Genomic DNA, 27,045 nt, shown 5'->3' with positions numbered 1-27,045 from the left:
CAATTTTCTAGGGGCCTCCCCATCAAGCCCACTTCTTAGGCAGCCTTAGTGTGGGGTCCTTTGACAGGGAGGTGTGAGAGGAGTTACAAAACTGACCAAGTCAATACCCCGTAGTGACAAGGGGCAGCTGAGACCCCACCCCCCCACACCCCGCCTCGGTGGCTGTTTTGGTTGAAAGACCAATGCCCCTGTCTTGAAAGAAAAGGATCCACATGGGGACGGTGGCCAAGCCTCGGCCCCTGTTACCTGTGCCTTCAGCTCCAGTGGGAAGCTGGGTGCCTGGCTGAAGGCGCACTTTCGGGGCTGGGGGCCCCCGAGGATCCAGCTTCGGTGGGGCTGGAGGAGGCAGGTCCTGCGCGCACTGCCTCCACTGCAAATGCTGAATGTGCGTCTCCTCCTCGGCCGCAAATTCCATGAACCTGGGGGGTGACGGAGGCACAGGCCACCCTGAGAAAAAGGCCTGGGTTCTGGAGCCCAACAGAGGCAGCCAAGAATGAGGCACTGGGAGAGGATGTGCCTTGGGGCCGTCAAGGCCCTGTGAGGTGCTGTCCACAGCAGAGAGCTGCTCCTGGAAGTGATAACAAGATCTGGGACCCTTCCTGCCTCACCAGCACCGGAGGGCATGCAACAGCATAGACCCAGGTCGCTGAATTGAACCAGGTCAACGGGACACATGGCTGACCCAGGGGGCACCCTCCTCATGCCCCCGTCCCCATCCAGAACCACATGAAGGGCTGACAGCCAGAGGCTGGCACAGGCATGTGTTCCCCACAGGGGTCCTTGCCCGAATCCAGGACACTGGGCTAGGACTGAGAGTCCTGGAACATAGACCTGGAGACAGGGCCCAGGAGAGGCTGGACGATGTGGATGCTGAGCTTAGAGGAGAGGCCTTCCCTTCCTCTGAGAGGCGCTCGTTTGTTTGCTTTTGTTTCTTACACCAAGGGGATTACCATGGAGCAAACACTGGAAGGGCCGGAGACCCTTGGGCCGACGACAGCTGGCTTCCCCAGCCTCTTCAGGGATGCCAGGGTACCCACTCAGGGCACTTTTCATGAGGAGAGGTGGTCCCAAATCTATGTGAAGTGGCCGCCAGCCACCCACCACTAAGGAAGCAGCAGGCTGGCGGGTGGAGCTCTTTCCCCGGCCCAGCCCGTATGGCCGGAGTTGGACCCCTACTGGACTCACAGCTTCACCCTGCCCCGTCCTGAGACCTTCATGTCAAGGCCAGGGTAGGTCAAAATCAGGGGAAGGCAGAGCTCCTGGTGGAGGAAGGACAGAAGTCTCAAACTCTCAAGGTGAGGCAGGCGTTTCTGGAGGACAGTAGGGCCCCTGGGCTGCGGGGCCCCTGTGCTGGGTGACAGCCCTTCTCCTCTGTCCTCTCTGATGAGCACCCCCACGGCCAGACCCTGCCCTCACCCACTCGCCTCACCCTCCACGCAGCCCCTGGGCCCAGGACGCTGACTCACTTTTCCGCCCTCTCGTAGTAGATCATCCGGTCAAGGTTGCTCAAGCGCCGCCATTCCTGCACGGCCCTCCGCAGTCCCTCCTCCAGCGGCATGGTGGGATTCAGGCGGGCCACGGATCGAAGCACTGGGCTGTAAGCCCTCGGGGTCAGTCTCCGGGCCCAGCCCAGCCCCCACCTGCCTGACCCCACCCGCCCATGTGGACCACACATCACTCAACCCAGAATGACTGAGCAACAGGAGGGTGAGAGGCGGGCGTCTGGGAGGGCAAAGACAAGCCTTCCCGGCCACTGCTGTCACCGCCTCACACTCACTCAAGGATGACCATCCACTCCCAGGCTAGAGCTGGGACATTGTGCCTTGGGGAGCTCTTTTCCTCCTCAAGGCTGCATTTTCATAAGAAAAATCACCATCATCAATGAGGCATGGCATGTGCCAAGCCATCTGCTAACACTTCATAGATTAGCCCAAGGAGTCTTCGGCACAGTCCTCTGAGTGAAGTGTAATTGTCCCCTTTTTACCAGGGACCGGAGGTTTAGGATGGAAATGCTTGCCAGGCTCACAACTCTAGTGGGAGAGAGCCCACGCCCTTGGGAGAGCTCTACCATCACCCTGTTCCTAGTGGAATTCTCCACAACGAAGTGGAGGCATGCATAAAGCGCTCTCCTGGGCCCCGCGCTCCTCCCCCTCCTCTGAAGTGACCTCCCCTGGTCATGTACGCTCAAGTCCTGTATGAAAGGACACGGCACCACAGGAGAGTGCGGCATCCACTCCTGGGCTCCTCACCTTACACCACGACCCTCTCTGACTGCAAGTCTTCAGTCCGTATTACCATGAGAATCATGGAAGAGCAAGCTGGCCAGACTCACAGGGTGGTGGGGCCCGTTGAGATAGGGCACATTTCAGTCCTGATGTCACGGACTGGCAGGCCCACCCATGTGACCGACAATGTGCCCTCTCATAGCATGGACATCGCCCTCACACCTTCCTTCCAGTATCCCTAGAAACCTAACGTGCGAGTCCATCCCCAGTTCCTCTTTATCTAAAAGCTCCCATAAGCTCAGGACCCCCTGAGCGTTCACTCACATGAGAAAGCAGGAGAAAGCTTCTGCATCAGGACTCAGGGGAAAGTGTCTCCGGGCCAGGGGCTTGAAGCGCTGCCAACGTCGGAAGTTACTGTACTCTCTCTGGGTGTTAGAGGAGCCATCCTGCGAGGCGTTGGACTGGTTGGTGGCCAGGCGGCCCTCCCTGGAAGTGCCATGTGGCCATGGCCCAGAGCTCACTGGGCGAATGATAGGGGTCAGCTGGGCAGCTGGTGGTGGAGCTTGAGGAGGAAAGCCTGGGGTCCAGCCTCCCTTGCCAGCCTGACGTCCTCGAGAGGGAACAAAGACTCTGAGCACGAACGGGCCAGTGTCTGTTCGGATGGGCCTATGAAGAGCCTCACAATCAGTCTCTTGTGGGCAGGCTTCATCACTGACCCCTCGATGGCGGTCTTGGTCGTGCCTCTGGGCATCTTGGCCGGCGTGGGACTCAGATGGACTTGAGCCCATTCCGGGTGCACTGTGGCTCGGGGCTGCCGGCCCACCTTCGTCCTCTTTCAAGTCCAGGAGTTGTTTCTGCACCAGCTGGTAGGAGGGAGGAGGACAGTGACAGCTCCACTCGCACGTGTGAGAGGAGGAGCACTGGGCAGTGGGACAATGGCCCTGGGGGGGAGGAGGGGACGGGTGACCCCAGGACTAGACTCCAAATACAGACACGGTGGCACTCCTGCCATCCTCCTGCACCTTATTCCCAGCTGTGTGTCCTTCCCTCCGCTCCCGGCTCCCCATCCTCTCCTTCCTATCACCCTGCGCTGCACCCACCCCAGAGAGGGCCCTTCCCCATGCCAGGCCTCCGAGGCACGGAAGGGACGGACAGAGCCATGTGGGCCTCCTGTTCTGGGGCCCTACCTCTCCCCTGCTCGCTGGGGTCCCTCCGTGCCCTGGTCTTCCTGGGTGTCCCTTGTCTCCCCTGTTCTACCTGCGATCCCTCCCTCCTCTGGCTCCCCTGGGCCACCTGGTTTCCCCTGTCCCCTGGATCACCTGGGGTCCCCCCTCCCCTGGAGTCTCCTGGCTCCCTAAGTGTCCCTCTCCCTCCCCTGGCTCACTTCTTCAGGGGTGAGTCCTTCCTCCTGCTTCAGCTCCTCAGCAAGGGCCAAGAGATCCAGCTGTGGGTCTGGGGAAAACAATTCTGCCAGGAAGCGAGGGTGAATGACTGCCTCCACCTGGGACAGAAAGAAGAGGCTGTGAGCATCCTTGGCCAGGAGTGGCCTGTGACACAAGAAGACCAGGAGGGAAAGTGAAAAGCAGAGACCCACCCCCACTCTCCTCCACAAGGCGGGGATGGTCAGCACACACACACACACACACACACACACATGCACATACACAGTCACACACAAAAGAGCACATATACAGATGCACATACACAGACACACAAAGGCATACACACAGACACAAACATATACACGCATACATCTGCGTCAACCTCCCCTAACACCGGGCTCAGGAACAAGGAGCTGAGCTTAAGTCCCATCGGCCTGAGCAGAACCCAGATCTTGGGTGCTGAGAGTTCCATGCCCTGGCATCTTGTAGACCCCAGGCTCCAGGCCCAGCCTACCTTGGTGACAGAGTCTTCCCGGGAACGCAGCTCGTCAGTGTAGCTCAAGAGACACGGGTCCAAGCAGGTGTCGTCCTCTTCCTGCTTCAGCTCATTTCCGTCCTTTCCACATTCTGCATGTGACTTGCCTCTGGCTGAGTGGACGGGCCCCACCAGCGCCTCCATCCTGTCCACATACTCCCTCACAGTCTCAGGGGGAATCTCCTTGGGCGCCTTGGGCTCCGGGGTCCGCTGGGATCTGTGTGGCTTCGGGTGCGAGGGCTGGGCCCTGGGGCCGGACATCCTGGGAGCACAGGCTGAGGCAGAGCAGGAGGAAGGGAAGGAAGGTGAGGGACTCCCGGTCCACCTCCTGACCACCGAGCGCACGTTGGTGAGGGCATTGTTTGGGGGGCGTTGATGTGGGTGTGGGAGGGGTCAGGACCATCTGAAGCCTCATGCACAGTTGGAGAGGGGAGGTTAGGGGGTCATCTAAGAGAGTCACAAGTAAGGAAGTGGGGAACCTCCAATTTTCTAGGGGCCTCCCCATCAAGCCCACTTCTTAGGCAGCCTTAGTGTGGGGTCCTTTGACAGGGAGGTGTGAGAGGAGTTACAAAACTGACCAAGTCAATACCCCGTAGTGACAAGGGGCAGCTGAGACCCCACCCCCCCACACCCCGCCTCGGTGGCTGTTTTGGTTGAAAGACCAATGCCCCTGTCTTGAAAGAAAAGGATCCACATGGGGACGGTGGCCAAGCCTCGGCCCCTGTTACCTGTGCCTTCAGCTCCAGTGGGAAGCTGGGTGCCTGGCTGAAGGCGCACTTTCGGGGCTGGGGGCCCCCGAGGATCCAGCTTCGGTGGGGCTGGAGGAGGCAGGTCCTGCGCGCACTGCCTCCACTGCAAATGCTGAATGTGCGTCTCCTCCTCGGCCGCAAATTCCATGAACCTGGGGGGTGACGGAGGCACAGGCCACCCTGAGAAAAAGGCCTGGGTTCTGGAGCCCAACAGAGGCAGCCAAGAATGAGGCACTGGGAGAGGATGTGCCTTGGGGCCGTCAAGGCCCTGTGAGGTGCTGTCCACAGCAGAGAGCTGCTCCTGGAAGTGATAACAAGATCTGGGACCCTTCCTGCCTCACCAGCACCGGAGGGCATGCAACAGCATAGACCCAGGTCGCTGAATTGAACCAGGTCAACGGGACACATGGCTGACCCAGGGGGCACCCTCCTCATGCCCCCGTCCCCATCCAGAACCACATGAAGGGCTGACAGCCAGAGGCTGGCACAGGCATGTGTTCCCCACAGGGGTCCTTGCCCGAATCCAGGACACTGGGCTAGGACTGAGAGTCCTGGAACATAGACCTGGAGACAGGGCCCAGGAGAGGCTGGACGATGTGGATGCTGAGCTTAGAGGAGAGGCCTTCCCTTCCTCTGAGAGGCGCTCGTTTGTTTGCTTTTGTTTCTTACACCAAGGGGATTACCATGGAGCAAACACTGGACGGGCCGGAGACCCTTGGGCCGACGACAGCTGGCTTCCCCAGCCTCTTCAGGGATGCCAGGGTACCCACTCAGGGCACTTTTCATGAGGAGAGGTGGTCCCAAATCTATGTGAAGTGGCCGCCAGCCACCCACCACTAAGGAAGCAGCAGGCTGGCGGGTGGAGCTCTTTCCCCGGCCCAGCCCGTATGGCCGGAGTTGGACCCCTACTGGACTCACAGCTTCACCCTGCCCCGTCCTGAGACCTTCATGTCAAGGCCAGGGTAGGTCAAAATCAGGGGAAGGCAGAGCTCCTGGTGGAGGAAGGACAGAAGTCTCAAACTCTCAAGGTGAGGCAGGCGTTTCTGGAGGACAGTAGGGCCCCTGGGCTGCGGGGCCCCTGTGCTGGGTGACAGCCCTTCTCCTCTGTCCTCTCTGATGAGCACCCCCACGGCCAGACCCTGCCCTCACCCACTCGCCTCACCCTCCACGCAGCCCCTGGGCCCAGGACGCTGACTCACTTTTCCGCCCTCTCGTAGTAGATCATCCGGTCAAGGTTGCTCAAGCGCCGCCATTCCTGCACGGCCCTCCGCAGTCCCTCCTCCAGCGGCATGGTGGGATTCAGGCGGGCCACGGATCGAAGCACTGGGCTGTAAGCCCTCGGGGTCAGTCTCCGGGCCCAGCCCAGCCCCCACCTGCCTGACCCCACCCGCCCATGTGGACCACACATCACTCAACCCAGAATGACTGAGCAACAGGAGGGTGAGAGGCGGGCGTCTGGGAGGGCAAAGACAAGCCTTCCCGGCCACTGCTGTCACCGCCTCACACTCACTCAAGGATGACCATCCACTCCCAGGCTAGAGCTGGGACATTGTGCCTTGGGGAGCTCTTTTCCTCCTCAAGGCTGCATTTTCATAAGAAAAATCACCATCATCAATGAGGCATGGCATGTGCCAAGCCATCTGCTAACACTTCATAGATTAGCCCAAGGAGTCTTCGGCACAGTCCTCTGAGTGAAGTGTAATTGTCCCCTTTTTACCAGGGACCGGAGGTTTAGGATGGAAATGCTTGCCAGGCTCACAACTCTAGTGGGAGAGAGCCCACGCCCTTGGGAGAGCTCTACCATCACCCTGTTCCTAGTGGAATTCTCCACAACGAAGTGGAGGCATGCATAAAGCGCTCTCCTGGGCCCCGCGCTCCTCCCCCTCCTCTGAAGTGACCTCCCCTGGTCATGTACGCTCAAGTCCTGTATGAAAGGACACGGCACCACAGGAGAGTGCGGCATCCACTCCTGGGCTCCTCACCTTACACCACGACCCTCTCTGACTGCAAGTCTTCAGTCCGTATTACCATGAGAATCATGGAAGAGCAAGCTGGCCAGACTCACAGGGTGGTGGGGCCCGTTGAGATAGGGCACATTTCAGTCCTGATGTCACGGACTGGCAGGCCCACCCATGTGACCGACAATGTGCCCTCTCATAGCATGGACATCGCCCTCACACCTTCCTTCCAGTATCCCTAGAAACCTAACGTGCGAGTCCATCCCCAGTTCCTCTTTATCTAAAAGCTCCCATAAGCTCAGGACCCCCTGAGCGTTCACTCACATGAGAAAGCAGGAGAAAGCTTCTGCATCAGGACTCAGGGGAAAGTGTCTCCGGGCCAGGGGCTTGAAGCGCTGCCAACGTCGGAAGTTACTGTACTCTCTCTGGGTGTTAGAGGAGCCATCCTGCGAGGCGTTGGACTGGTTGGTGGCCAGGCGGCCCTCCCTGGAAGTGCCATGTGGCCATGGCCCAGAGCTCACTGGGCGAATGATAGGGGTCAGCTGGGCAGCTGGTGGTGGAGCTTGAGGAGGAAAGCCTGGGGTCCAGCCTCCCTTGCCAGCCTGACGTCCTCGAGAGGGAACAAAGACTCTGAGCACGAACGGGCCAGTGTCTGTTCGGATGGGCCTATGAAGAGCCTCACAATCAGTCTCTTGTGGGCAGGCTTCATCACTGACCCCTCGATGGCGGTCTTGGTCGTGCCTCTGGGCATCTTGGCCGGCGTGGGACTCAGATGGACTTGAGCCCATTCCGGGTGCACTGTGGCTCGGGGCTGCCGGCCCACCTTCGTCCTCTTTCAAGTCCAGGAGTTGTTTCTGCACCAGCTGGTAGGAGGGAGGAGGACAGTGACAGCTCCACTCGCACGTGTGAGAGGAGGAGCACTGGGCAGTGGGACAATGGCCCTGGGGGGGAGGAGGGGACGGGTGACCCCAGGACTAGACTCCAAATACAGACACGGTGGCATTCCTGCCATCCTCCTGCACCTTATTCCCAGCTGTGTGTCCTTCCCTCCGCTCCCGGCTCCCCATCCTCTCCTTCCTATCACCCTGCGCTGCACCCACCCCAGAGAGGGCCCTTCCCCATGCCAGGCCTCCGAGGCACGGAAGGGACGGACAGAGCCATGTGGGCCTCCTGTTCTGGGGCCCTACCTCTCCCCTGCTCGCTGGGGTCCCTCCGTGCCCTGGTCTTCCTGGGTGTCCCTTGTCTCCCCTGTTCTACCTGCGATCCCTCCCTCCTCTGGCTCCCCTGGGCCACCTGGTTTCCCCTGTCCCCTGGATCACCTGGGGTCCCCCCTCCCCTGGAGTCCCCTGGCTCCCTAAGTGTCCCTCTCCCTCCCCTGGCTCACTTCTTCAGGGGTGAGTCCTTCCTCCTGCTTCAGCTCCTCAGCAAGGGCCAAGAGATCCAGCTGTGGGTCTGGGGAAAACAATTCTGCCAGGAAGCGAGGGTGAATGACTGCCTCCACCTGGGACAGAAAGAAGAGGCTGTGAGCATCCTTGGCCAGGAGTGGCCTGTGACACAAGAAGACCAGGAGGGAAAGTGAAAAGCAGAGACCCACCCCCACTCTCCTCCACAAGGCGGGGATGGTCAGCACACACACACACACACACACACACACATGCACATACACAGTCACACACAAAAGAGCACATATACAGATGCACATACACAGACACACAAAGGCATACACACAGACACAAACATATACACGCATACATCTGCGTCAACCTCCCCTAACACCGGGCTCAGGAACAAGGAGCTGAGCTTAAGTCCCATCGGCCTGAGCAGAACCCAGATCTTGGGTGCTGAGAGTTCCATGCCCTGGCATCTTGTAGACCCCAGGCTCCAGGCCCAGCCTACCTTGGTGACAGAGTCTTCCCGGGAACGCAGCTCGTCAGTGTAGCTCAAGAGACACGGGTCCAAGCAGGTGTCGTCCTCTTCCTGCTTCAGCTCATTTCCGTCCTTTCCACATTCTGCATGTGACTTGCCTCTGGCTGAGTGGACGGGCCCCACCAGCGCCTCCATCCTGTCCACATACTCCCTCACAGTCTCAGGGGGAATCTCCTTGGGCGCCTTGGGCTCCGGGGTCCGCTGGGATCTGTGTGGCTTCGGGTGCGAGGGCTGGGCCCTGGGGCCGGACATCCTGGGAGCACAGGCTGAGGCAGAGCAGGAGGAAGGGAAGGAAGGTGAGGGACTCCCGGTCCACCTCCTGACCACCGAGCGCACGTTGGTGAGGGCATTGTTTGGGGGGCGTTGATGTGGGTGTGGGAGGGGTCAGGACCATCTGAAGCCTCATGCACAGTTGGAGAGGGGAGGTTAGGGGGTCATCTAAGAGAGTCACAAGTAAGGAAGTGGGGAACCTCCAATTTTCTAGGGGCCTCCCCATCAAGCCCACTTCTTAGGCAGCCTTAGTGTGGGGTCCTTTGACAGGGAGGTGTGAGAGGAGTTACAAAACTGACCAAGTCAATACCCCGTAGTGACAAGGGGCAGCTGAGACCCCACCCCCCCACACCCCGCCTCGGTGGCTGTTTTGGTTGAAAGACCAATGCCCCTGTCTTGAAAGAAAAGGATCCACATGGGGACGGTGGCCAAGCCTCGGCCCCTGTTACCTGTGCCTTCAGCTCCAGTGGGAAGCTGGGTGCCTGGCTGAAGGCGCACTTTCGGGGCTGGGGGCCCCCGAGGATCCAGCTTCGGTGGGGCTGGAGGAGGCAGGTCCTGCGCGCACTGCCTCCACTGCAAATGCTGAATGTGCGTCTCCTCCTCGGCCGCAAATTCCATGAACCTGGGGGGTGACGGAGGCACAGGCCACCCTGAGAAAAAGGCCTGGGTTCTGGAGCCCAACAGAGGCAGCCAAGAATGAGGCACTGGGAGAGGATGTGCCTTGGGGCCGTCAAGGCCCTGTGAGGTGCTGTCCACAGCAGAGAGCTGCTCCTGGAAGTGATAACAAGATCTGGGACCCTTCCTGCCTCACCAGCACCGGAGGGCATGCAACAGCATAGACCCAGGTCGCTGAATTGAACCAGGTCAACGGGACACATGGCTGACCCAGGGGGCACCCTCCTCATGCCCCCGTCCCCATCCAGAACCACATGAAGGGCTGACAGCCAGAGGCTGGCACAGGCATGTGTTCCCCACAGGGGTCCTTGCCCGAATCCAGGACACTGGGCTAGGACTGAGAGTCCTGGAACATAGACCTGGAGACAGGGCCCAGGAGAGGCTGGACGATGTGGATGCTGAGCTTAGAGGAGAGGCCTTCCCTTCCTCTGAGAGGCGCTCGTTTGTTTGCTTTTGTTTCTTACACCAAGGGGATTACCATGGAGCAAACACTGGAAGGGCCGGAGACCCTTGGGCCGACGACAGCTGGCTTCCCCAGCCTCTTCAGGGATGCCAGGGTACCCACTCAGGGCACTTTTCATGAGGAGAGGTGGTCCCAAATCTATGTGAAGTGGCCGCCAGCCACCCACCACTAAGGAAGCAGCAGGCTGGCGGGTGGAGCTCTTTCCCCGGCCCAGCCCGTATGGCCGGAGTTGGACCCCTACTGGACTCACAGCTTCACCCTGCCCCGTCCTGAGACCTTCATGTCAAGGCCAGGGTAGGTCAAAATCAGGGGAAGGCAGAGCTCCTGGTGGAGGAAGGACAGAAGTCTCAAACTCTCAAGGTGAGGCAGGCGTTTCTGGAGGACAGTAGGGCCCCTGGGCTGCGGGGCCCCTGTGCTGGGTGACAGCCCTTCTCCTCTGTCCTCTCTGATGAGCACCCCCACGGCCAGACCCTGCCCTCACCCACTCGCCTCACCCTCCACGCAGCCCCTGGGCCCAGGACGCTGACTCACTTTTCCGCCCTCTCGTAGTAGATCATCCGGTCAAGGTTGCTCAAGCGCCGCCATTCCTGCACGGCCCTCCGCAGTCCCTCCTCCAGCGGCATGGTGGGATTCAGGCGGGCCACGGATCGAAGCACTGGGCTGTAAGCCCTCGGGGTCAGTCTCCGGGCCCAGCCCAGCCCCCACCTGCCTGACCCCACCCGCCCATGTGGACCACACATCACTCAACCCAGAATGACTGAGCAACAGGAGGGTGAGAGGCGGGCGTCTGGGAGGGCAAAGACAAGCCTTCCCGGCCACTGCTGTCACCGCCTCACACTCACTCAAGGATGACCATCCACTCCCAGGCTAGAGCTGGGACATTGTGCCTTGGGGAGCTCTTTTCCTCCTCAAGGCTGCATTTTCATAAGAAAAATCACCATCATCAATGAGGCATGGCATGTGCCAAGCCATCTGCTAACACTTCATAGATTAGCCCAAGGAGTCTTCGGCACAGTCCTCTGAGTGAAGTGTAATTGTCCCCTTTTTACCAGGGACCGGAGGTTTAGGATGGAAATGCTTGCCAGGCTCACAACTCTAGTGGGAGAGAGCCCACGCCCTTGGGAGAGCTCTACCATCACCCTGTTCCTAGTGGAATTCTCCACAACGAAGTGGAGGCATGCATAAAGCGCTCTCCTGGGCCCCGCGCTCCTCCCCCTCCTCTGAAGTGACCTCCCCTGGTCATGTACGCTCAAGTCCTGTATGAAAGGACACGGCACCACAGGAGAGTGCGGCATCCACTCCTGGGCTCCTCACCTTACACCACGACCCTCTCTGACTGCAAGTCTTCAGTCCGTATTACCATGAGAATCATGGAAGAGCAAGCTGGCCAGACTCACAGGGTGGTGGGGCCCGTTGAGATAGGGCACATTTCAGTCCTGATGTCACGGACTGGCAGGCCCACCCATGTGACCGACAATGTGCCCTCTCATAGCATGGACATCGCCCTCACACCTTCCTTCCAGTATCCCTAGAAACCTAACGTGCGAGTCCATCCCCAGTTCCTCTTTATCTAAAAGCTCCCATAAGCTCAGGACCCCCTGAGCGTTCACTCACATGAGAAAGCAGGAGAAAGCTTCTGCATCAGGACTCAGGGGAAAGTGTCTCCGGGCCAGGGGCTTGAAGCGCTGCCAACGTCGGAAGTTACTGTACTCTCTCTGGGTGTTAGAGGAGCCATCCTGCGAGGCGTTGGACTGGTTGGTGGCCAGGCGGCCCTCCCTGGAAGTGCCATGTGGCCATGGCCCAGAGCTCACTGGGCGAATGATAGGGGTCAGCTGGGCAGCTGGTGGTGGAGCTTGAGGAGGAAAGCCTGGGGTCCAGCCTCCCTTGCCAGCCTGACGTCCTCGAGAGGGAACAAAGACTCTGAGCACGAACGGGCCAGTGTCTGTTCGGATGGGCCTATGAAGAGCCTCACAATCAGTCTCTTGTGGGCAGGCTTCATCACTGACCCCTCGATGGCGGTCTTGGTCGTGCCTCTGGGCATCTTGGCCGGCGTGGGACTCAGATGGACTTGAGCCCATTCCGGGTGCACTGTGGCTCGGGGCTGCCGGCCCACCTTCGTCCTCTTTCAAGTCCAGGAGTTGTTTCTGCACCAGCTGGTAGGAGGGAGGAGGACAGTGACAGCTCCACTCGCACGTGTGAGAGGAGGAGCACTGGGCAGTGGGACAATGGCCCTGGGGGGGAGGAGGGGACGGGTGACCCCAGGACTAGACTCCAAATACAGACACGGTGGCATTCCTGCCATCCTCCTGCACCTTATTCCCAGCTGTGTGTCCTTCCCTCCGCTCCCGGCTCCCCATCCTCTCCTTCCTATCACCCTGCGCTGCACCCACCCCAGAGAGGGCCCTTCCCCATGCCAGGCCTCCGAGGCACGGAAGGGACGGACAGAGCCATGTGGGCCTCCTGTTCTGGGGCCCTACCTCTCCCCTGCTCGCTGGGGTCCCTCCGTGCCCTGGTCTTCCTGGGTGTCCCTTGTCTCCCCTGTTCTACCTGCGATCCCTCCCTCCTCTGGCTCCCCTGGGCCACCTGGTTTCCCCTGTCCCCTGGATCACCTGGGGTCCCCCCTCCCCTGGAGTCTCCTGGCTCCCTAAGTGTCCCTCTCCCTCCCCTGGCTCACTTCTTCAGGGGTGAGTCCTTCCTCCTGCTTCAGCTCCTCAGCAAGGGCCAAGAGATCCAGCTGTGGGTCTGGGGAAAACAATTCTGCCAGGAAGCGAGGGTGAATGACTGCCTCCACCTGGGACAGAAAGAAGAGGCTGTGAGCATCCTTGGCCAGGAGTGGCCTGTGACACAAGAAGACCAGGAGGGAAAGTGAAAAGCAGAGACCCACCCCCACTCTCCTCCACAAGGCGGGGATGGTCAGCACACACACACACACACACACACACACATGCACATACACAGTCACACACAAAAGAGCACATATACAGATGCACATACACAGACACACAAAGGCATACACACAGACACAAACATATACACGCATACATCTGCGTCAACCTCCCCTAACACCGGGCTCAGGAACAAGGAGCTGAGCTTAAGTCCCATCGGCCTGAGCAGAACCCAGATCTTGGGTGCTGAGAGTTCCATGCCCTGGCATCTTGTAGACCCCAGGCTCCAGGCCCAGCCTACCTTGGTGACAGAGTCTTCCCGGGAACGCAGCTCGTCAGTGTAGCTCAAGAGACACGGGTCCAAGCAGGTGTCGTCCTCTTCCTGCTTCAGCTCATTTCCGTCCTTTCCACATTCTGCATGTGACTTGCCTCTGGCTGAGTGGACGGGCCCCACCAGCGCCTCCATCCTGTCCACATACTCCCTCACAGTCTCAGGGGGAATCTCCTTGGGCGCCTTGGGCTCCGGGGTCCGCTGGGATCTGTGTGGCTTCGGGTGCGAGGGCTGGGCCCTGGGGCCGGACATCCTGGGAGCACAGGCTGAGGCAGAGCAGGAGGAAGGGAAGGAAGGTGAGGGACTCCCGGTCCACCTCCTGACCACCGAGCGCACGTTGGTGAGGGCATTGTTTGGGGGGCGTTGATGTGGGTGTGGGAGGGGTCAGGACCATCTGAAGCCTCATGCACAGTTGGAGAGGGGAGGTTAGGGGGTCATCTAAGAGAGTCACAAGTAAGGAAGTGGGGAACCTCCAATTTTCTAGGGGCCTCCCCATCAAGCCCACTTCTTAGGCAGCCTTAGTGTGGGGTCCTTTGACAGGGAGGTGTGAGAGGAGTTACAAAACTGACCAAGTCAATACCCCGTAGTGACAAGGGGCAGCTGAGACCCCACCCCCCCACACCCCGCCTCGGTGGCTGTTTTGGTTGAAAGACCAATGCCCCTGTCTTGAAAGAAAAGGATCCACATGGGGACGGTGGCCAAGCCTCGGCCCCTGTTACCTGTGCCTTCAGCTCCAGTGGGAAGCTGGGTGCCTGGCTGAAGGCGCACTTTCGGGGCTGGGGGCCCCCGAGGATCCAGCTTCGGTGGGGCTGGAGGAGGCAGGTCCTGCGCGCACTGCCTCCACTGCAAATGCTGAATGTGCGTCTCCTCCTCGGCCGCAAATTCCATGAACCTGGGGGGTGACGGAGGCACAGGCCACCCTGAGAAAAAGGCCTGGGTTCTGGAGCCCAACAGAGGCAGCCAAGAATGAGGCACTGGGAGAGGATGTGCCTTGGGGCCGTCAAGGCCCTGTGAGGTGCTGTCCACAGCAGAGAGCTGCTCCTGGAAGTGATAACAAGATCTGGGACCCTTCCTGCCTCACCAGCACCGGAGGGCATGCAACAGCATAGACCCAGGTCGCTGAATTGAACCAGGTCAACGGGACACATGGCTGACCCAGGGGGCACCCTCCTCATGCCCCCGTCCCCATCCAGAACCACATGAAGGGCTGACAGCCAGAGGCTGGCACAGGCATGTGTTCCCCACAGGGGTCCTTGCCCGAATCCAGGACACTGGGCTAGGACTGAGAGTCCTGGAACATAGACCTGGAGACAGGGCCCAGGAGAGGCTGGACGATGTGGATGCTGAGCTTAGAGGAGAGGCCTTCCCTTCCTCTGAGAGGCGCTCGTTTGTTTGCTTTTGTTTCTTACACCAAGGGGATTACCATGGAGCAAACACTGGACGGGCCGGAGACCCTTGGGCCGACGACAGCTGGCTTCCCCAGCCTCTTCAGGGATGCCAGGGTACCCACTCAGGGCACTTTTCATGAGGAGAGGTGGTCCCAAATCTATGTGAAGTGGCCGCCAGCCACCCACCACTAAGGAAGCAGCAGGCTGGCGGGTGGAGCTCTTTCCCCGGCCCAGCCCGTATGGCCGGAGTTGGACCCCTACTGGACTCACAGCTTCACCCTGCCCCGTCCTGAGACCTTCATGTCAAGGCCAGGGTAGGTCAAAATCAGGGGAAGGCAGAGCTCCTGGTGGAGGAAGGACAGAAGTCTCAAACTCTCAAGGTGAGGCAGGCGTTTCTGGAGGACAGTAGGGCCCCTGGGCTGCGGGGCCCCTGTGCTGGGTGACAGCCCTTCTCCTCTGTCCTCTCTGATGAGCACCCCCACGGCCAGACCCTGCCCTCACCCACTCGCCTCACCCTCCACGCAGCCCCTGGGCCCAGGACGCTGACTCACTTTTCCGCCCTCTCGTAGTAGATCATCCGGTCAAGGTTGCTCAAGCGCCGCCATTCCTGCACGGCCCTCCGCAGTCCCTCCTCCAGCGGCATGGTGGGATTCAGGCGGGCCACGGATCGAAGCACTGGGCTGTAAGCCCTCGGGGTCAGTCTCCGGGCCCAGCCCAGCCCCCACCTGCCTGACCCCACCCGCCCATGTGGACCACACATCACTCAACCCAGAATGACTGAGCAACAGGAGGGTGAGAGGCGGGCGTCTGGGAGGGCAAAGACAAGCCTTCCCGGCCACTGCTGTCACCGCCTCACACTCACTCAAGGATGACCATCCACTCCCAGGCTAGAGCTGGGACATTGTGCCTTGGGGAGCTCTTTTCCTCCTCAAGGCTGCATTTTCATAAGAAAAATCACCATCATCAATGAGGCATGGCATGTGCCAAGCCATCTGCTAACACTTCATAGATTAGCCCAAGGAGTCTTCGGCACAGTCCTCTGAGTGAAGTGTAATTGTCCCCTTTTTACCAGGGACCGGAGGTTTAGGATGGAAATGCTTGCCAGGCTCACAACTCTAGTGGGAGAGAGCCCACGCCCTTGGGAGAGCTCTACCATCACCCTGTTCCTAGTGGAATTCTCCACAACGAAGTGGAGGCATGCATAAAGCGCTCTCCTGGGCCCCGCGCTCCTCCCCCTCCTCTGAAGTGACCTCCCCTGGTCATGTACGCTCAAGTCCTGTATGAAAGGACACGGCACCACAGGAGAGTGCGGCATCCACTCCTGGGCTCCTCACCTTACACCACGACCCTCTCTGACTGCAAGTCTTCAGTCCGTATTACCATGAGAATCATGGAAGAGCAAGCTGGCCAGACTCACAGGGTGGTGGGGCCCGTTGAGATAGGGCACATTTCAGTCCTGATGTCACGGACTGGCAGGCCCACCCATGTGACCGACAATGTGCCCTCTCATAGCATGGACATCGCCCTCACACCTTCCTTCCAGTATCCCTAGAAACCTAACGTGCGAGTCCATCCCCAGTTCCTCTTTATCTAAAAGCTCCCATAAGCTCAGGACCCCCTGAGCGTTCACTCACATGAGAAAGCAGGAGAAAGCTTCTGCATCAGGACTCAGGGGAAAGTGTCTCCGGGCCAGGGGCTTGAAGCGCTGCCAACGTCGGAAGTTACTGTACTCTCTCTGGGTGTTAGAGGAGCCATCCTGCGAGGCGTTGGACTGGTTGGTGGCCAGGCGGCCCTCCCTGGAAGTGCCATGTGGCCATGGCCCAGAGCTCACTGGGCGAATGATAGGGGTCAGCTGGGCAGCTGGTGGTGGAGCTTGAGGAGGAAAGCCTGGGGTCCAGCCTCCCTTGCCAGCCTGACGTCCTCGAGAGGGAACAAAGACTCTGAGCACGAACGGGCCAGTGTCTGTTCGGATGGGCCTATGAAGAGCCTCACAATCAGTCTCTTGTGGGCAGGCTTCATCACTGACCCCTCGATGGCGGTCTTGGTCGTGCCTCTGGGCATCTTGGCCGGCGTGGGACTCAGATGGACTTGAGCCCATTCCGGGTGCACTGTGGCTCGGGGCTGCCGGCCCACCTTCGTCCTCTTTCAAGTCCAGGAGTTGTTTCTGCACCAGCTGGTAGGAGGGAGGAGGACAGTGACAGCTCCACTCGCACGTGTGAGAGGAGGAGCACTGGGCAGTGGGACAATGGCCCTGGGGGGGAGGAGGGGACGGGTGACCCCAGGACTAGACTCCAAATACAGACACGGTGGCATTCCTGCCATCCTCCTGCACCTTATTCCCAGCTGTGTGTCCTTCCCTCCGCTCCCGGCTCCCCATCCTCTCCTTCCTATCACCCTGCGCTGCACCCACCCCAGAGAGGGCCCTTCCCCATGCCAGGCCTCCGAGGCACGGAAGGGACGGACAGAGCCATGTGGGCCTCCTGTTCTGGGGCCCTACCTCTCCCCTGCTCGCTGGGGTCCCTCCGTGCCCTGGTCTTCCTGGGTGTCCCTTGTCTCCCCTGTTCTACCTGCGATCCCTCCCTCCTCTGGCTCCCCTGGGCCACCTGGTTTCCCCTGTCCCCTGGATCACCTGGGGTCCCCCCTCCCCTGGAGTCCCCTGGCTCCCTAAGTGTCCCTCTCCCTCCCCTGGCTCACTTCTTCAGGGGTGAGTCCTTCCTCCTGCTTCAGCTCCTCAGCAAGGGCCAAGAGATCCAGCTGTGGGTCTGGGGAAAACAATTCTGCCAGGAAGCGAGGGTGAATGACTGCCTCCACCTGGGACAGAAAGAAGAGGCTGTGAGCATCCTTGGCCAGGAGTGGCCTGTGACACAAGAAGACCAGGAGGGAAAGTGAAAAGCAGAGACCCACCCCCACTCTCCTCCACAAGGCGGGGATGGTCAGCACACACACACACACACACACACACACATGCACATACACAGTCACACACAAAAGAGCACATATACAGATGCACATACACAGACACACAAAGGCATACACACAGACACAAACATATACACGCATACATCTGCGTCAACCTCCCCTAACACCGGGCTCAGGAACAAGGAGCTGAGCTTAAGTCCCATCGGCCTGAGCAGAACCCAGATCTTGGGTGCTGAGAGTTCCATGCCCTGGCATCTTGTAGACCCCAGGCTCCAGGCCCAGCCTACCTTGGTGACAGAGTCTTCCCGGGAACGCAGCTCGTCAGTGTAGCTCAAGAGACACGGGTCCAAGCAGGTGTCGTCCTCTTCCTGCTTCAGCTCATTTCCGTCCTTTCCACATTCTGCATGTGGCTTGCCTCTGGCTGAGTGGACGGGCCCCACCAGCGCCTCCATCCTGTCCACATACTCCCTCACAGTCTCAGGGGGAATCTCCTTGGGCGCCTTGGGCTCCGGGGTCCGCTGGGATCTGTGTGGCTTCGGGTGCGAGGGCTGGGCCCTGGGGCCGGACATCCTGGGAGCACAGGCTGAGGCAGAGCAGGAGGAAGGGAAGGAAGGTGAGGGACTCCCGGTCCACCTCCTGACCACCGAGCGCACGTTGGTGAGGGCATTGTTTGGGGGGCGTTGATGTGGGTGTGGGAGGGGTCAGGACCATCTGAAGCCTCATGCACAGCTGGAGAGGGGAGGTTAGGGGGTCATCTAAGAGAGTCACAAGTAAGGAAGTGGGGAACCTCCAATTTTCTAGGGGTCTCCCCATCAAGCCCACTTCTTAGGCAGACTTAGTGTGGGGTCCTTTGACAGGGAGGTGTGAGAGGAGTTACAAAACTGACCAAGTCAATACCCCGTAGTGACAAGGGGCAGCTGAGACCCCACCCCCCCACACCCCGCCTCGGTGGCTGTTTTGGTTGAAAGACCAATGCCCCTGTCTTGAAAGAAAAGGATCCACATGGGGACGGTGGCCAAGCCTCGGCCCCTGTTACCTGTGCCTTCAGCTCCAGTGGGAAGCTGGGTGCCTGGCTGAAGGCGCACTTTCGGGGCTGGGGGCCCCCGAGGATCCAGCTTCGGTGGGGCTGGAGGAGGCAGGTCCTGCGCGCACTGCCTCCACTGCAAATGCTGAATGTGCGTCTCCTCCTCGGCCGCAAATTCCATGAACCTGGGGGGTGACGGAGGCACAGGCCACCCTGAGAAAAAGGCCTGGGTTCTGGAGCCCAACAGAGGCAGCCAAGAATGAGGCACTGGGAGAGGATGTGCCTTGGGGCCGTCAAGGCCCTGTGAGGTGCTGTCCACAGCAGAGAGCTGCTCCTGGAAGTGATAACAAGATCTGGGACCCTTCCTGCCTCACCAGCACCGGAGGGCATGCAACAGCATAGACCCAGGTCGCTGAATTGAACCAGGTCAACGGGACACATGGCTGACCCAGGGGGCACCCTCCTCATGCCCCCGTCCCCATCCAGAACCACATGAAGGGCTGACAGCCAGAGGCTGGCACAGGCATGTGTTCCCCACAGGGGTCCTTGCCCGAATCCAGGACACTGGGCTAGGACTGAGAGTCCTGGAACATAGACCTGGAGACAGGGCCCAGGAGAGGCTGGACGATGTGGATGCTGAGCTTAGAGGAGAGGCCTTCCCTTCCTCTGAGAGGCGCTCGTTTGTTTGCTTTTGTTTCTTACACCAAGGGGATTACCATGGAGCAAACACTGGACGGGCCGGAGACCCTTGGGCCGACGACAGCTGGCTTCCCCAGCCTCTTCAGGGATGCCAGGGTACCCACTCAGGGCACTTTTCATGAGGAGAGGTGGTCCCAAATCTATGTGAAGTGGCCGCCAGCCACCCACCACTAAGGAAGCAGCAGGCTGGCGGGTGGAGCTCTTTCCCCGGCCCAGCCCGTATGGCCGGAGTTGGACCCCTACTGGACTCACAGCTTCACCCTGCCCCGTCCTGAGACCTTCATGTCAAGGCCAGGGTAGGTCAAAATCAGGGGAAGGCAGAGCTCCTGGTGGAGGAAGGACAGAAGTCTCAAACTCTCAAGGTGAGGCAGGGGTTTCTGGAGGACAGTAGGGCCCCTGGGCTGCGGGGCCCCTGTGCTGGGTGACAGCCCTTCTCCTCTGTCCTCTCTGATGAGCACCCCCACGGCCAGACCCTGCCCTCACCCACTCGCCTCACCCTCCACGCAGCCCCTGGGCCCAGGACGCTGACTCACTTTTCCGCCCTCTCGTAGTAGATCATCCGGTCAAGGTTGCTCAAGCGCCGCCATTCCTGCACGGCCCTCCGCAGTCCCTCCTCCAGCGGCATGGTGGGATTCAGGCGGGCCACGGATCGAAGCACTGGGCTGTAAGCCCTCGGGGTCAGTCTCCGGGCCCAGCCCAGCCCCCACCTGCCTGACCCCACCCGCCCATGTGGACCACACATCACTCAACCCAGAATGACTGAGCAACAGGAGGGTGAGAGGCGGGCGTCTGGGAGGGCAAAGACAAGCCTTCCCGGCCACTGCTGTCACCGCCTCACACTCACTCAAGGATGACCATCCACTCCCAGGCTAGAGCTGGGACATTGTGCCTTGGGGAGCTCTTTTCCTCCTCAAGGCTGCATTTTCATAAGAAAAATCACCATCATCAATGAGGCATGGCATGTGCCAAGCCATCTGCTAACACTTCATAGATTAGCCCAAGGAGTCTTCGGCACAGTCCTCTGAGTGAAGTGTAATTGTCCCCTTTTTACCAGGGACCGGAGGTTTAGGATGGAAATGCTTGCCAGGCTCACAACTCTAGTGGGAGAGAGCCCACGCCCTTGGGAGAGCTCTACCATCACCCTGTTCCTAGTGGAATTCTCCACAACGAAGTGGAGGCATGCATAAAGCGCTCTCCTGGGCCCCGCGCTCCTCCCCCTCCTCTGAAGTGACCTCCCCTGGTCATGTACGCTCAAGTCCTGTATGAAAGGACACGGCACCACAGGAGAGTGCGGCATCCACTCCTGGGCTCCTCACCTTACACCACGACCCTCTCTGATTGCAAGTCTTCAGTCCATATTACCATGAGAATCATGGAAGAGCAAGCTGGCCAGACTCACAGGGTGGTGGGGCCCGTTGAGAAAGGGCACATTTCAGTCCTGATGTCACGGACTGGCAGGCCCACCCATGTGACCGACAATGTGCCCTCTCATAGCATGGACATCGCCCTCACACCTTCCTTCCAGTATCCCTAGAAACCTAACGTGCGAGTCCATCCCCAGTTCCTCTTTATCTAAAAGCTCCCATAAGCTCAGGACCCCCTGAGCGTTCACTCACATGAGAAAGCAGGAGAAAGCTTCTGCATCAGGACTCAGGCGAAAGTGTCTCAGGGCCAGGGGCTTGATGTGCTGCCAACGTCGGAAGTTACTGTACTCTCTCTGGGTGTTAGAGGAGCCATCCTGCGAGGCGTTGGACTGGTTGGTGGCCAGGCGGCCCTCCCTGGAAGTGCCATGTGGCCATGGCCCAGAGCTCACTGGGCGAATGATAGGGGTCAGCTGGGCAGCTGGTGGTGGAGCTTGAGGAGGAAAGCCTGGGGTCCAGCCTCCCTTGCCAGCCTGACGTCCTCGAGAGGGAACAAAGACTCTGAGCACGAACGGGCCAGTGTCTGTTCGGATGGGCCTATGAAGAGCCTCACAATCAGTCTCTTGTGGGCAGGCTTCATCACTGACCCCTCGATGGCGGTCTTGGTCGTGCCTCTGGGCATCTTGGCCGGCGTGGGACTCAGATGGACTTGAGCCCATTCCGGGTGCACTGTGGCTCGGGGCTGCCGGCCCACCTTCGTCCTCTTTCAAGTCCAGGAGTTGTTTCTGCACCAGCTGGTAGGAGGGAGGAGGACAGTGACAGCTCCACTCGCACGTGTGAGAGGAGGAGCACTGGGCAGTGGGACAATGGCCCTGGGGGGGAGAAGGGGACGGGTGACCCCAGGACTAGACTCCAAATACAGACACGGTGGCACTCCTGCCATCCTCCTGCACCTTATTCCCAGCTGTGTGTCCTTCCCTCCGCTCCCGGCTCCCCATCCTCTCCTTCCTATCACCCTGCGCTGCACCCACCCCAGAGAGGGCCCTTCCCCATGCCAGGCCTCCGAGGCACGGAAGGGACGGACAGAGCCATGTGGGCCTCCTGTTCTGGGGCCCTACCTCTCCCCTGCTCGCTGGGGTCCCTCCGTGCCCTGGTCTTCCTGGGTGTCCCTTGTCTCCCCTGTTCTACCTGCGATCCCTCCCTCCTCTGGCTCCCCTGGGCCACCTGGTTTCCCCTGTCCCCTGGATCACCTGGGGTCCCCCCTCCCCTGGAGTCTCCTGGCTCCCTAAGTGTCCCTCTCCCTCCCCTGGCTCACTTCTTCAGGGGTGAGTCCTTCCTCCTGCTTCAGCTCCTCAGCAAAGGCCAAGAGATCCAGCTGTGGGTCTGGGGAAAACAATTCTGCCAGGAATCGAGCGTGAATGACTGCCTCCACCTGGGACAGAAAGAAGAGGCTGTGAGCATCCTTGGCCAGGAGTGGCCTGTGACACAAGAAGACCAGGAGGGAAAGTGAAAAGCAGAGACCCACCCCCACTCTCCTCCACAAGGCGGGGATGGTCAGCACACACACACACACACACACACACACATGCACATACACAGTCACACACAAAAGAGCACATATACAGATGCACATACACAGACACACAAAGGCATACACACAGACACAAACATATACACACATGTATCTGCGTCAACCTCCCCTAACACCGGGCTCAGGAACAAGGAGTTGAGCTTAAGTCCCATCGGCCTGAGCAGAACCCAGATCTTGGGTGCTGAGAGTTCCATGCCCTGGCATCTTGTAGACCCCAGGCTCCAGGCCCAGCCTACCTTGGTGACAGAGTCTTCCCGGGAACGCAGCTCGTCAGTGTAGCTCAAGAGACACGGGTCCAAGCAGGTGTCGTCCTCTTCCTGCTTCAGCTCATTTCCGTCCTTTCCACATTCTGCATGTGACTTGCCTCTGGCTGAGTGGACGGGCCCCACCAGCGCCTCCATCCTGTCCACATACTCCCTCACAGTCTCAGGGGGAATCTCCTTGGGCGCCTTGGGCTCCGGGGTCCGCTGGGATCTGTGTGGCTTCGGGTGCGAGGGCTGGGCCCTGGGGCCGGACATCCTGGGAGCACAGGCTGAGGCAGAGCAGGAGGAAGGGAAGGAAGGTGAGGGACTCCCGGTCCACCTCCTGACCACCGAGCGCACGTTGGTGAGGGCATTGTTTGGGGGGCGTTGATGTGGGTGTGGGAGGGGTCAGGACCATCTGAAGCCTCATGCACAGTTGGAGAGGGGAGGTTAGGGGGTCATCTAAGAGAGTCACAAGTAAGGAAGTGGGGAACCTCCAATTTTCTAGGGGCCTCCCCATCAAGCCCACTTCTTAGGCAGCCTTAGTGTGGGGTCCTTTGACAGGGAGGTGTGAGAGGAGTTACAAAACTGACCAAGTCAATACCCCGTAGTGACAAGGGGCAGCTGAGACCCCACCCCCCCACACCCCGCCTCGGTGGCTGTTTTGGTTGAAAGACCAATGCCCCTGTCTTGAAAGAAAAGGATCCACATGGGGACGGTGGCCAAGCCTCGGCCCCTGTTACCTGTGCCTTCAGCTCCAGTGGGAAGCTGGGTGCCTGGCTGAAGGCGCACTTTCGGGGCTGGGGGCCCCCGAGGATCCAGCTTCGGTGGGGCTGGAGGAGGCAGGTCCTGCGCGCACTGCCTCCACTGCAAATGCTGAATGTGCGTCTCCTCCTCGGCCGCAAATTCCATGAACCTGGGGGGTGACGGAGGCACAGGCCACCCTGAGAAAAAGGCCTGGGTTCTGGAGCCCAACAGAGGCAGCCAAGAATGAGGCACTGGGAGAGGATGTGCCTTGGGGCCGTCAAGGCCCTGTGAGGTGCTGTCCACAGCAGAGAGCTGCTCCTGGAAGTGATAACAAGATCTGGGACCCTTCCTGCCTCACCAGCACCGGAGGGCATGCAACAGCATAGACCCAGGTCGCTGAATTGAACCAGGTCAACGGGACACATGGCTGACCCAGGGGGCACCCTCCTCATGCCCCCGTCCCCATCCAGAACCACATGAAGGGCTGACAGCCAGAGGCTGGCACAGGCATGTGTTCCCCACAGGGGTCCTTGCCCGAATCCAGGACACTGGGCTAGGACTGAGAGTCCTGGAACATAGACCTGGAGACAGGGCCCAGGAGAGGCTGGACGATGTGGATGCTGAGCTTAGAGGAGAGGCCTTCCCTTCCTCTGAGAGGCGCTCGTTTGTTTGCTTTTGTTTCTTACACCAAGGGGATTACCATGGAGCAAACACTGGAAGGGCCGGAGACCCTTGGGCCGACGACAGCTGGCTTCCCCAGCCTCTTCAGGGATGCCAGGGTACCCACTCAGGGCACTTTTCATGAGGAGAGGTGGTCCCAAATCTATGTGAAGTGGCCGCCAGCCACCCACCACTAAGGAAGCAGCAGGCTGGCGGGTGGAGCTCTTTCCCCGGCCCAGCCCGTATGGCCGGAGTTGGACCCCTACTGGACTCACAGCTTCACCCTGCCCCGTCCTGAGACCTTCATGTCAAGGCCAGGGTAGGTCAAAATCAGGGGAAGGCAGAGCTCCTGGTGGAGGAAGGACAGAAGTCTCAAACTCTCAAGGTGAGGCAGGCGTTTCTGGAGGACAGTAGGGCCCCTGGGCTGCGGGGCCCCTGTGCTGGGTGACAGCCCTTCTCCTCTGTCCTCTCTGATGAGCACCCCCACGGCCAGACCCTGCCCTCACCCACTCGCCTCACCCTCCACGCAGCCCCTGGGCCCAGGACGCTGACTCACTTTTCCGCCATCTCGTAGTGGATCATCAGGTCAAGGTTGCTCAAGCGCCGCCATTCCTGCACGGCCCTCCGCAGTCCCTCCTCCAGCGGCATGGTGGGATTCAGGCGGGCCACGGATCGAAGCACTGGGCTGTAAGCCCTCGGGGTCAGTCTCCGGGCCCAGCCCAGCCTCCACCTGCCTGACCCCACCCGCCCATGTGGACCACACATCACTCAACCCAGAATGACTGAGCAACAGGAGGGTGAGAGGCGGGCGTCTGGGAGGGCAAAGACAAGCCTTCCCGGCCACTGCTGTCACCGCCTCACACTCACTCAAGGATGACCATCCACTCCCAGGCTAGAGCTGGGACATTGTGCCTTGGGGAGCTCTTTTCCTCCTCAAGGCTGCATTTTCATAAGAAAAATCACCATCATCAATGAGGCATGGCATGTGCCAAGCCATCTGCTAACACTTCATAGATTAGCCCAAGGAGTCTTCGGCACAGTCCTCTGAGTGAAGTGTAATTGTCCCCTTTTTACCAGGGACCGGAGGTTTAGGATGGAAATGCTTGCCAGGCTCACAACTCTAGTGGGAGAGAGCCCACGCCCTTAGGAGAGCTCTACCATCACCCTGTTCCTAGTGGAATTCTCCACAACGAAGTGGAGGCATGCATAAAGCGCCCTCCTGGGCCCCGCGCTCCTCCCCCTCCTCTGAAGTGACCTCCCCTGGTCATGTACGCTCAAGTCCTGTATGAAAGGACACGGCACCACAGGAGAGTGCGGCATCCACTCCTGGGCTCCTCACCTTACACCACGACCCTCTCTGACTGCAAGTCTTCAGTCCAGATTACCATGAGAATCATGGAAGAGCAAGCTGGCCAGACTCACAGGGTGGTGGGGCCCGTTGAGATAGGGCACATTTCAGTCCTGATGTCACGGACTGGCAGGCCCACCCATGTGACCGACAATGTGCCCTCTCATAGCATGGACATCGCCCTCACACCTTCCTTCCAGTATCCCTAGAAACCTAACGTGCGAGTCCATCCCCAGTTCCTCTTTATCTAAAAGCTCCCATAAGCTCAGGACCCCCTGAGCGTTCACTCACATGAGAAAGCAGGAGAAAGCTTCTGCATCAGGACTCAGGCGAAAGTGTCTCAGGGCCAGGGGCTTGATGTGCTGCCTACGTAGGAAGTTACTGTACTCTCTCTGGGTGTTAGAGGAGCCATCCTGCGAGGCGTTGGACTGGTTGGTGGCCAGGCGGCCCTCCCTGGAAGTGCCATGTGGCCATGGCCCAGAGTTCAGTGGGCGAATGATAGGGACCAGCTGGGCAGCTGGTGGTGGAGCTTGAGGAGGAAAGCCTGGGGTCCAGCCTCCCTTGCCAGCCTGACTAACTCCAACAGCTGGAGCAGTCACAACGGTCCCCATCACAGGGATTGCTAAGAATACGGGTGCAGGACATGCAGCACTCCTGCTAAGGGCCCCTGGAGCGCCCCAGTTGAGGGAGGCCTGAGTAACGACCAAGGTCTGAGTCTGGGGGGCCTCCACTGGCCTCCCTTGTGACCTGACTTGGACAGTGAGGTTGCAAGCCCCAGGGGCACTGGGGCCACGGCCACCATTAGCCACCAAAGGCGTCCTGGGGAAAGCTGGCAGCAGCAGGCTGCTGCCAGCAGGGAATGCTGGGGTGATGGTACGTGGCAGGTGCTGCTGCCAGGGTGGCCGGTGCTGGGCGCCAGGAATGGGTGGAGGGAAGGGCACTGCCGTGAAAGTAGACAAGGAGGCACCGGGGTTCATGGTCACATCCGTTCCCAGCACTGGACATGCTGTTGAGGCAAAGGAAAGGAGTGAATGGAGGAGGAGAATGGGCAAGTGGGACTGAGGCTTTCTGTGGCATCAGAGTGTAAATCTCCACAGGTGAGGGACACTTGGACAAGGGAAACTGTGCAGCGTGCAAATGTCTTCAAGTGATTTTCATGCCCTGACCTCCAGTTGAGAATTATTCCACTGGTGACCCCGCGCCCATCCACCAAGGTCCCTGACCCCTGTCTGCCGAGAAGAAATCGCCTCAGCAAGCACTGACTTGGAGAGCCTCCCTAAGGCACCCCCTGGCACCTAAGCCTCACAGGCTGTCTCCCAAGACCTGGAACTGGGTGGACATCCGCTCTGTGAGAAATGCCCCTCAGCCGGCGTACTAGCAGGTAGGGACCTTCTCCAAGGTAAGTTCTAGGCACCCAAAGGCCCTTTGTGGACAGGTATTGTGTAAAATATTAGGGCCCCACCTCGTCCTCAGTCCTCCTTTTCCTGATGCTCAGTAGAAATCCCCTCTTTCTTTCCTAGCCTCACAAAACAAAACAAAATGCTGGAAAATATCTCTCTAATGGAATCCCGATACAAACCCATAACATTGGCCCAGAATGCACCTGCATCTCAGAACAGCCCACAGCAGACACGTAACATGGGCCAGGTCCTGCCACCCCCTCCCCA

At 59.6% G+C, this 27,045-nt stretch overlaps 3 protein-coding genes across 3 annotated transcripts in view; all 3 read right to left on the bottom strand.

The window, feature by feature from the left end:
- Positions 1-27,045, bottom strand: part of LOC309633799 (NUT family member 2F-like) — a gene marked incomplete at both ends in the record, with an annotated part of 44,539 nt that overhangs the window by 16,184 nt on the left and 1,310 nt on the right. The window contains 8 exons of the mRNA XM_082403046.1: positions 12,858-12,974; positions 13,370-13,762; positions 14,159-14,291; positions 15,339-15,467; positions 16,422-16,960; positions 17,482-17,851; positions 24,587-24,642; positions 25,885-26,384. Coding sequence (XP_082259172.1) covers positions 12,858-12,974; positions 13,370-13,762; positions 14,159-14,291; positions 15,339-15,467; positions 16,422-16,960; positions 17,482-17,851; positions 24,587-24,642; positions 25,885-26,384 — 2,237 coding nt within the window. The remainder of the gene's footprint in view (positions 1-12,857; positions 12,975-13,369; positions 13,763-14,158; positions 14,292-15,338; positions 15,468-16,421; positions 16,961-17,481; positions 17,852-24,586; positions 24,643-25,884; positions 26,385-27,045) is intronic.
- Positions 46-4,559, bottom strand: LOC309633767 (uncharacterized protein; the record flags this gene model as incomplete). The annotated part of the gene is made up of 6 exons (XM_082403026.1): positions 4,122-4,559; positions 3,610-3,726; positions 2,550-3,088; positions 1,467-1,595; positions 363-419; positions 46-58 (listed from the first exon to the last, which is right to left on the bottom strand). The coding sequence occupies exons 1-6, from the start codon at positions 4,401-4,403 to the stop codon at positions 46-48; spliced, it is 1,137 nt and encodes a 378-aa protein (XP_082259152.1). The 5' UTR covers positions 4,404-4,559.
- LOC309633766 (uncharacterized protein) lies at positions 4,670-9,183 on the bottom strand (the record flags this gene model as incomplete). Its single annotated transcript, XM_082403025.1, has 6 exons — positions 8,746-9,183; positions 8,234-8,350; positions 7,174-7,712; positions 6,091-6,219; positions 4,987-5,043; positions 4,670-4,682 (listed from the first exon to the last, which is right to left on the bottom strand). The coding sequence occupies exons 1-6, from the start codon at positions 9,025-9,027 to the stop codon at positions 4,670-4,672; spliced, it is 1,137 nt and encodes a 378-aa protein (XP_082259151.1). The 5' UTR covers positions 9,028-9,183.

The sequence above is a fragment of the Balaenoptera borealis genome (assembly GCF_965194805.1).
Source record: "Balaenoptera borealis genome assembly, chromosome: 8".
In the NCBI taxonomy this organism is placed as follows: Eukaryota; Metazoa; Chordata; class Mammalia; order Artiodactyla; family Balaenopteridae; genus Balaenoptera; species Balaenoptera borealis.
The sequence above is the reverse complement of the archived record's forward strand: the minus strand, read 5'-3'. Positions and strand labels throughout refer to the sequence as shown.